The following is an 8,856-nucleotide window of genomic DNA, read 5'->3' as shown; positions in this document are numbered from 1 at the left end:
TACCTGATTTAGTAACCCTAGAATTTATTATTCAGGTAAAATACTGTCCTCTTCATCTCTACTTTTTAACCATTTTTATCAGAAACAAATATTAGACTTACTCACACAATACAAATTCTTTGTCCTGTAATCAATAGCGGATACTTAAAAAACACTCAACAACAAGCCGTCAGCAAAAACTCTTTACTTTTTACTATGAGCATGGTTGAAGTTATGTACAGCTTTGAACAGAGTGTTGATAAAATATATTGTCCACTGGATTGCACTGTGAGAGAACATCAGCTCTCTGTGTTAGAATTGGTGTAGTTATGAGGCTGCGTTAGAGGATGTCCACACGAGCAAAGGACTGGTCTGTGCCTAGATTGTTCTCCACAAACACCTCATACTTGCCAGCATCAGACAACTTTGCATTTTTGATGGTCAAGATTGTGTTGGTGTCTCCAATGTCAAAGAATACTCTGAAAGACAATCACCGCACCTTTATTATCACTTTTAGCTGTTCATGCTCTCCTGAAAATCCTGTTCACAATTTGCAATCTATAGTTACTAATTAGGCGTATCCTCCTTGCATCTGTCCAACTTACACAGTGTGGCAGCACACTTACTGTTTAAGTACTGTACTCTACTGTATTGTATTCAACCATCATTTTCCTGTTTGGGTCCATTCACAGATGATGGTGTTGCTGGAAAATTCATTTCCACATGGACACACACATGCATTCCAACTGATGGGAATTCCTCTCATGGGACCTACCTGTCGTCCTCCTCAATGTCATCTCCGTCTTTGAGCCAGGCAACATCTGGAGGAGGTTCTCCACTTATTTCAGCCTTGAGCACAACTGTTGTCCCCCTCTTGGCCTTGATGTTGTCTGGGCCTTTAGAAACCTTAGCAGGGACTGAGAGAGTGTGATACAAATACACCGTGAGACATATGATTTTACTGCATTGTCCAGAAAATAACGTGTTAAAAGTAATAGTTTTACAGCAGAGCTATAGTACAGTATAGTATAGCAGATATATTAGGAAATATTTTTACTCACATTCTTGGCAAAACTTAGACAAGATGACTGACAACCTCTAATATCTAATATCAGTAAATATAAGTCTTCAGCCAGCAGCTATTTAGCTTAGCTTTGCATAGGGACTGGAAACAGGGCAAAAACAACCAGCATGGTTCTGTCCGAAGGTAATAGCAAAAAGCATATTACCCAAAATATTCCTTTAAGTGGTTTGATTAAATTCTGATCCCACCATTCATGTCCCACAGCGAAGTACGGCACTGAGAAACACCAGCTTAACTTAATAGTCTGTACACACCCTCAACTAGAATGCAAGCAGATCCTGATGTCTGTCCAAATGGATTCTTGATGGTAACAGTGTATTTTCCCAGATCAGCCAGAACCCCGTCTCGAACCACGAGTGCCACAAAATCTGGGTCTTCAAACACATAGCGGTACTTGGGGCCATCCTTCAGCTCTTTGCCATCTTTGTACCAGACGATGAAAGGATCTGGGAAAGCACTAACTCTGCACTCCAGCTTTGCAGCACTGCCCTCAACAAGAACCACATCTTTGAGCTCCTGCAGGATCTTGGGAGGGCCTTTCTCTCGCATCTCTTTACGTGACCTATTTGAGCAACACAGGAAAACAAGAGTTCACTTAACAACATCTCCTGACATACAGTTACATACTTTCAGCTGTGCTCAAAAGGCGCTTGAATGTCAGTGATGCCAACAAACATATTGGAGATTTTGGTACCTGTGTCCGCGATATGAGGCCTGGATTCGGATAGCAGCCTCCTGGACCTGAGGATCGTTGATGTTCAGAGTGCACCCAGGAGGGGGTGCAGCCTTTGCTTTGGACATCTGCAGGAGTCAGAGATGGTTAACGCTCAAAGGTAACTGGGAGAAAAGCTTTTTTTTTTCCATCATCCAAACTACTATGCCCACCACAGAACTACTGCCAGGAGAAGCTGACCTTAAGAATTTAATTTCAATCACAACATACTCTCAGATCTCTTACCTTGAAAATCCTCCTGACGGTCCACACTGCTCCTGATCCACTCCAGAGTCAGCAAACATAAAAAAGGCTCCATGCTTTATATCTACAGGTCAGGAGGAGCTTTGTAAGGTCTTCGAGGATCAAGGCATACAAATCATCCCCCAGACTTTCCCTCTCCTTCTTTGGATATTAGGAAATACTCCTACATGACAAGACTGATGCCTGAAGATTGAAGATGCACAACAAATGGTACAGAGACATGTTCCCATCCTTATATAGCATTCACATCAAATACTCTGGAGAATCCTTGCAGCAGTTAATAGTTTTGTTAGTGGTTGTCTAAATAGTTGAGGGTGTCTGTTGAAATGTGAGTCATCCCTGAAGAAAATAAACACATAATTGTTGGCCCACAGGGTCAGGCTGAGGGTGTGGCGTAACCTGAACTGACCACAGACCAATCAAATATCTTTCTCTTTAAAAAAAAACAAAACAAAAACAAAACTATAGCAAATTCAGCATTAACATTTTTCTGCTTTATGCCCACTTCTTCATTCTGTGTTGAAACAAACCTCCACATTGTTTCCCTGTATTTGTAATATTTCCTTTATTGTTCATAGCCTTAACAGCTGTCATGCCTTTTCCATGCCAGATTCAGAAATTTCACAAAAATAAAAAGCTGAAGCTGTAACAAATACAGTCACTCAATAAATAAACAAAATTGTGAAACACACACAAAGAAGTCACATTCGTATAATCAAAATAAAGAACTAGTCATTCATTTAACAAACTATTTTCTCTGTGGGTCTAACATCCATCACGAGGCACTGCAACACATTCCACAAAATACGGCATAGGATTTTCATACAAAATGTGGAGCGTTCAACATCTTTTTCAAAACCCTGTTGTCTGCTTACAAGCAGCTGTCATTTTATTTTGTACGACTGAAGAACAGAGTAAACATATTGCACAGACGTTTCGAATTTAATGCAACGTTGCATCCTCATGTTGCTCTTGAATGCTTTCATTCAGGTTTAAAACAGCTCCCTTTGTGATCAACTTCTACTCTGCATAGGAAAATGACTGAGCCAAAAAGACAAAGAGGTGCAGAAAAAGGCAGTATTTATCTAGCAATAGCATTAGAATATATAGAACTATTAAAATTTCATATAATTACCAACAACCTCTGTCAGTCAATACACATATGAATAACTCATATTTTGATGTGTGGTGCAGCTTTTTAACCACCCAAACAGACTCATCAGAGTTTGCTTGTGAATCATTGATGCTTTCTTTAAAATAATCTGGCACAGATACTGATACCAGTACATGTGACAGCAAAACGATCAAAGAATCTGACATTTGTGCAAATGTCTCACATGCTGGTCTGCAAACTGAATTTGCCCTCACGGCAAAGGCAAAGCAATGTAACAGAAACAATACAACTACAAATACAATTTATTTGCCATAAAAATAATGAGGATAAATGAAAGGATCAATGCATCATTGATGTATGATCAAAATGAATATTTTGGATGAACCATCTTTGAGTGAAAGGGGACTGACAATATATTTGGAAACAGACAGTAATGTAAACCATCTAGAGTCAGATGTTTACTCATTTCAGTAATCAGTAAAAACCTTTAAACACCAACAGAAAACTGAATCATGTTCAACTTTCAATCCACCCAAGGGTCAAATGTCAGAATCTTTTCAGTTGTTTTTTGGGACTGAAACCAGAGAGGGAAAAAGAAAATACAATTTGTGATTTATCTATAACAGTTCGAAAATCAACCACTTAAGGAGACATCTGTTCATTTACACTATCTTTATGATTAATAAAGACTTTGCTTTTGTTCTTGTTATTTTACTTATTCATGAAGAGGTATGTATCTAAACACATCTCATATACAGAGCATGGAATAAGAGGAAGTATTCCTTATTTACAAATTAATTAAAAAATTCCTGGATATTTGTGGATTCTCTTGGATTTTAACATTTCTGATTTAATGTTTTGTACAGTCAGCAGGGGCTGCAGTGTCGCATATGTAGTGAACTGATGTTTTGATCACTGTTTTCAGTGCCATGTAAGTTTGGACTGGAAACTAAAAAAGGGTATGACACTTAAATAAGGGAATAGTTATACCTAATTTAAATCTTACCTTACTTCATAAAAAGTTCTGCCATTTAAAAACTGTAATTTATAAAAACCAAAGAAAGCAGTAGCTGAGCTGCAAGCTGTTGAAAATTATATTTAAAATAAAAACTAATGCACTCAGCAATGTCAACATCCTTTCTTGATGAATTGTAAAGGCTATTTTTATGCTGACTAATGCTAACTCTTTAAGGGCACTTAGAGGCACCCCAATATCACCAGTGGGCTCTGAAGTTATTCAGTTTACCACTAACCCTCCAAATAATCTAACATTTAATGAGGGTCTTGTATCTCAGGCAAAGTTCTGTTTGCACAAAGTATAAGATGACCCACTGACTCATCAGCTTGTAAACTTCATTTTAGTAAACTCAAGAGACGAGTGTATGGCTAATCAAACTAGATTCTCGACACTGGGCTGAGTGGAGGAGTGTTGTCCAATAGGAAGCCAATGAGGTGTTTGTTAGCTTATTTGTGGTGAAGGAATTAGTGTTTGGCAGCGCAGTGACAGTGCTGCATTGAGTCACTCATGCTGTCCATATCATCACTTAGAGCAAAGATAATGATTTGATTAAAAAAATCCAGAAAACATAAATTCACCTTTTGATAATGAGAGAATAACTATTCTTTTTTGTAACATTAGGGATGAAATCTATGCTGATTGATAGTCCTTTTCCAATAGCCCTTGTAGAAAACCCTTCAGTGTATCTTCTGAACTCACTATATGTTTAATGAATTCCAGATAAAACAAATAAAGTTCTTTCTGGAGCTGCTACAGTCTTGACTATCATTTGAGGTGAGGCAGTATAAGAACTCAGCATGAGTCGCACTGCTATAATTAAGGTAATAGATTAAGCTAATGAAGAGCAATATTTAGCGTCCTATGTTGTCTTTAGTCATGGACCAAGAATTAGACTTCATAGATTGAACCTGTGGTTATTTGGCTGGTCAGGAAACATTTGATTATGAGACTAGGATAGACTGAGAGAGTGTTACAGTTGCTTTAGCAGTTCTTGTTTTGAAGTTGTGCTAAGTATTTATTATTTTGCAATCTCGTGATTGACTTGTACTTCAATTAAACAACATTTTTAACATCAAAACTCTATAACATCAATTTCAGACCTTTCATGGTGGGTTACGACAATGTATTATGAAGTGCCCCCTGTTATCAGTGTAGAGTTGACCCTAAGAAAAGAAGTAATTTATCCAAAATGTATGCAAAGTTACAAACCTTGAGGTACTAACTTTAAGACACCATCCTGCCTTGTATGAACAAGGTCCACACCATAAATAATACAGTCAGGCTCTAATAACTTCGTAGGAGTTCCTTCGATTCTCTTTAAGAACCAAAACAGAAAAAGAAATTATGTCTCTGCAGATTACAGCCTCTGCTGGTTTCACGAGTTTCACTTCCAACCGAGTTCAACATCTCAGACCTGAAGGGACCACCCCGCTTCGTGGCCCAAAGCCTCGTCTCACTCTGAGGATCTTCCCCCGTACAGTCCCATCGACTGATGTTTGGAAGCCTGTTTTCACTGGGTGACAGGTGTGGTGGGTGAGGTTGGCACATTTGGCTCGGTGGGGCTGGTGGGGTTTTGTGTCGAGCTCTTGTAGGACCGCAGGAGAACTTTGTGCTTGGTGGCCACCTCCTCTCGCCTGCGCTGCTGGTCGGCCAAGAATTCCTTGAGACGGGTGGTTGTAAAGGTGAGCGTCTGCCTACGAAGGCGCATCAGGTAGGCGTCTTGAAGCCAGGAGTTATTGAAGCAGTCCTTAATGGACGGGCGGGCCCTGTTGAAGACAAGACAGTGAGGACCCAACTATTTATAGATGTCTTGTTGTAAAATTAGGTCTCAGGCAAAGTTCTGTATGCTCAGCAATCAGAAATTCTGTTCAGTGTGGAAGTTACAAAAAAGACTAATGTTCAGCTTACCAAGGGTAGCTACAGAGAATCTTTTTAAGAAACAGAGAGGCACTTTGGGACACATTCTGGTAAAGTTTAGAGAGGTCAAACTTAGCCGCCTGGATCCTGGCTTCAGTCTCCTGAGGATCATTTTCCATGAAAGGCGACCTACCACTCAACCTGGAAAACAGTGTAGATCTCTCAAAACATGTTGACAATGCACAATAAAATCTAAGCTGGTTTATTAGGTTAGTTGTGAATGATGAAACAAAAATATTATTACGTAATTTTACATGTAAAGTTACAGTTTATATTAAGACTTGGGATCAATGCAAATGCAGCAGAAATATTTCTTAATCAAGCCCAAAAATTCTATTTAAAGAAGAAGTGCTGGGTGGAAACTGTGAAAGCAGCACTCACATGACGAAAGTCAGTACACCCACACTCCAGATGTCAGCCGGGGGGCCCACTACATCCCCTTTCAACATCTCTGGAGCTGCAAGGAGAAGAAAGGAGAAGTGCATGGCCGTTATTTTACAACAAACTTTAATGTCATCTGCAAACCATCTTTTTACCACACTAACTACTGATTACTTGATGGTGTTTGTGCAGCTTTAGTAAATGGGTTAATGCATAATTTTAGTTTATAATCCTCCTTTGTTTCCATAGTGCACGCCCACTGACAAAACAGTTACATAAACCTCCCGAAGAACTGAAATGACAAGATCTGGATTTACAGAATGAATCAACAAAATACCAAAACCTTAAAAGACTTTACATTTATACTCTTTCTATTCAATGGTTTTTTGTAATATGCACCTTTCCACTGGAATGAAGTGCATAGAGAGCAACATTATAAATGTTAGACCAACATTCACTCTCCTTTTAGCTCTGTTTTGTTTTCAACTAACTCCTAAAGGAAATGTCGGTCTGTTTGCTATCACACATAGTCATTTGATCAATTGTTAATATACAAATGTTGATTAGAACAGGTTTAATTTCCCAGATTCCCAGAGGTCTGTGAAAAGCAGGACTCTTACACATGTACTCCAGTGTTCCAATCGGAGGGCTGAACTGCTTGAGGAAGAGAGGATTGTAAGTCTGTGCACTGCCAAAGTCTATGATCTTGATGACATTCATGTAGGTGACAATGATGTTCTCTGGCTTGATGTCCAGGTGGAGGATGCGGCGAGTATGGAGGTAGTCCAGACCCTGGAGGATCTGCACGACATAGGTCACCACGTCGTCTTCAGAGTAACGGAACCTGAGAGAAAACAGCTTGTTGATGGACTAACAGAAGAATATTTTAAGGCAGGTGCTCACTGAGGAATATCGAAATAATTTTAGAAAGGATGTTTCTGCTCAAGCAGCTCAAAAACAAGCAACTGATTTAACACTACAAATATAGCTCCCAGTTTGGCTTCACCTGTCAATGAGGCTGTAGAGAAGCTCCTTTCCACTGCAGTACTCAGAGATAAGCACCAGGTAGCGTGGTGTGACATAAGCTTCATGCAGAGCCATAATCCTGTCATGATGAAGTGACTTCAGGATGTCATACTCCTGCAGCACTGCCTGCTTGCTGTCTGCCTCATATGGAACGATCTTGGCCATAAAGAGGTTGCCTGTGGCGTTCTCCCGGCACTCACGGATCACACCAAAACGACCCCTGAGTGGTAAATTTACAAAATTAAAATTACATCCTTTACATAAATTCAGCAGGAAAACAGACCAGGAAAAACTATATTTATGTATCACTACCAATCCCAAATCTGATGTTGATGATATTATTGTTATTTTCAGGATATGTAGTTGCCAACAATTTAACATTTCAGATAGTTTTGTATAAATGGGTCCTTCATATTCTAGTCCTGTTCTATAAGCAAAAATAACCTTGCTTTCTCATCCATGAAGGTGTAAGGCTTCTGTGGAACTCCCTGGCGCAGAGATCCCTCACTAGGCTTGCCCAGCGGTGTCCTACGTCCAGAGGGTGTGACCCGTCCTGATGGCGTGACCCGTCCAGATGGGGTACTCCGACTGTCCACTCCCTGCAGCACAGGTGTCAAACTCTGCACCACCACTACAGGGGGTGAGACAGTCACAGGAGTGACTGAGGGGGGGGTGGTTGTTGGGGTTAAACTGGATTGAGAAGGAGGAGTGACACGAGCAGTCGCAGCAGGCACATACATCGGCACTGATGAAATAGGTTTTCCGATGACAGGCGCAGGTGGTGTTACAGGAGAAGGGGGTTTGTTGGTTATGGTGGGGGCTGCAGTTACAGGACTCTGAGGTTTGGGCGGAACAACGGGCGGAGGTGTCAACTTGGTTTGGGGTTTGCTCATACTGATGCTAAGGGTGCTCTTGGCTTTTGCCGGCGTGGCTTGGACACTTGTGGTGGTCTGAACAGGAGCTTGTTCAGAGGGGGCTGCACTAATGGGGGGAGTGACAGCAGGATGACTAGCATCAACCTGAACAGTGGGTTTGACGGTTGTTGGAGAAGCAGATTTAGCCACAGATTGAGTGGGAGCTGAAGCAGAGGCGGGGACAGGTTGGGCAAGTGTAGTGGATTTACTAGGAGCTGGTTTAATGGGAGGCACTTTCATGGATGACATCATCACCACAGGGGGAGGAGGAGTAGTCGCAGGGACAGTCTTGACCACCACAGTAGCACTGGATTTAGCTGGTTCTAATGAAAGACAAGGAGAGGGACGATACACCTCAAAGACTTGGTCTGATGTATGAAGAGGACAATAAATTCAGTGCACGGCTCTACATGTAAGACATGCCCTTTTTAAATGCATCGTTTGGGA

At 40.7% G+C, this 8,856-nt stretch overlaps 2 protein-coding genes across 3 annotated transcripts in view; both read right to left on the bottom strand.

Moving 5' to 3' along the window:
- Positions 1–319: 319 nt before the first annotated feature.
- On the bottom strand, positions 320–1,864 carry LOC121194187 (SPEG neighbor protein-like). Its single transcript, XM_041056873.1, has 4 exons — positions 1,758–1,864; positions 1,318–1,625; positions 755–896; positions 320–458 (listed from the first exon to the last, which is right to left on the bottom strand). Exons 1-4 carry the CDS (start codon positions 1,862–1,864, stop codon positions 320–322), a joined length of 696 nt encoding a protein of 231 aa, XP_040912807.1.
- A 723-nt stretch (positions 1,865–2,587) lies between these two features.
- The window catches only part of spegb (striated muscle enriched protein kinase b), a 35,654-nt gene continuing 29,385 nt past the window's right edge, over positions 2,588–8,856 (bottom strand). For both annotated transcript variants that reach the window (XM_041056859.1, XM_041056860.1), the window contains exons 36-41: positions 7,940–8,732; positions 7,476–7,715; positions 7,090–7,313; positions 6,470–6,545; positions 6,080–6,229; positions 2,588–5,937 (exon numbers count right to left, since the gene is read on the bottom strand). In XM_041056859.1, coding sequence (XP_040912793.1) covers positions 5,682–5,937; positions 6,080–6,229; positions 6,470–6,545; positions 7,090–7,313; positions 7,476–7,715; positions 7,940–8,732 — 1,739 coding nt within the window. In that variant the 3' untranslated portion in view covers positions 2,588–5,681. The remainder of the gene's footprint in view (positions 5,938–6,079; positions 6,230–6,469; positions 6,546–7,089; positions 7,314–7,475; positions 7,716–7,939; positions 8,733–8,856) is intronic.

The sequence above is a fragment of the Toxotes jaculatrix genome, chromosome 15 (genome assembly GCF_017976425.1).
Source record: "Toxotes jaculatrix isolate fToxJac2 chromosome 15, fToxJac2.pri, whole genome shotgun sequence".
NCBI lineage: Eukaryota > Metazoa > Chordata > Actinopteri > Toxotidae > Toxotes > Toxotes jaculatrix.
This window is presented reverse-complemented; position numbering and strand designations above follow the sequence as displayed.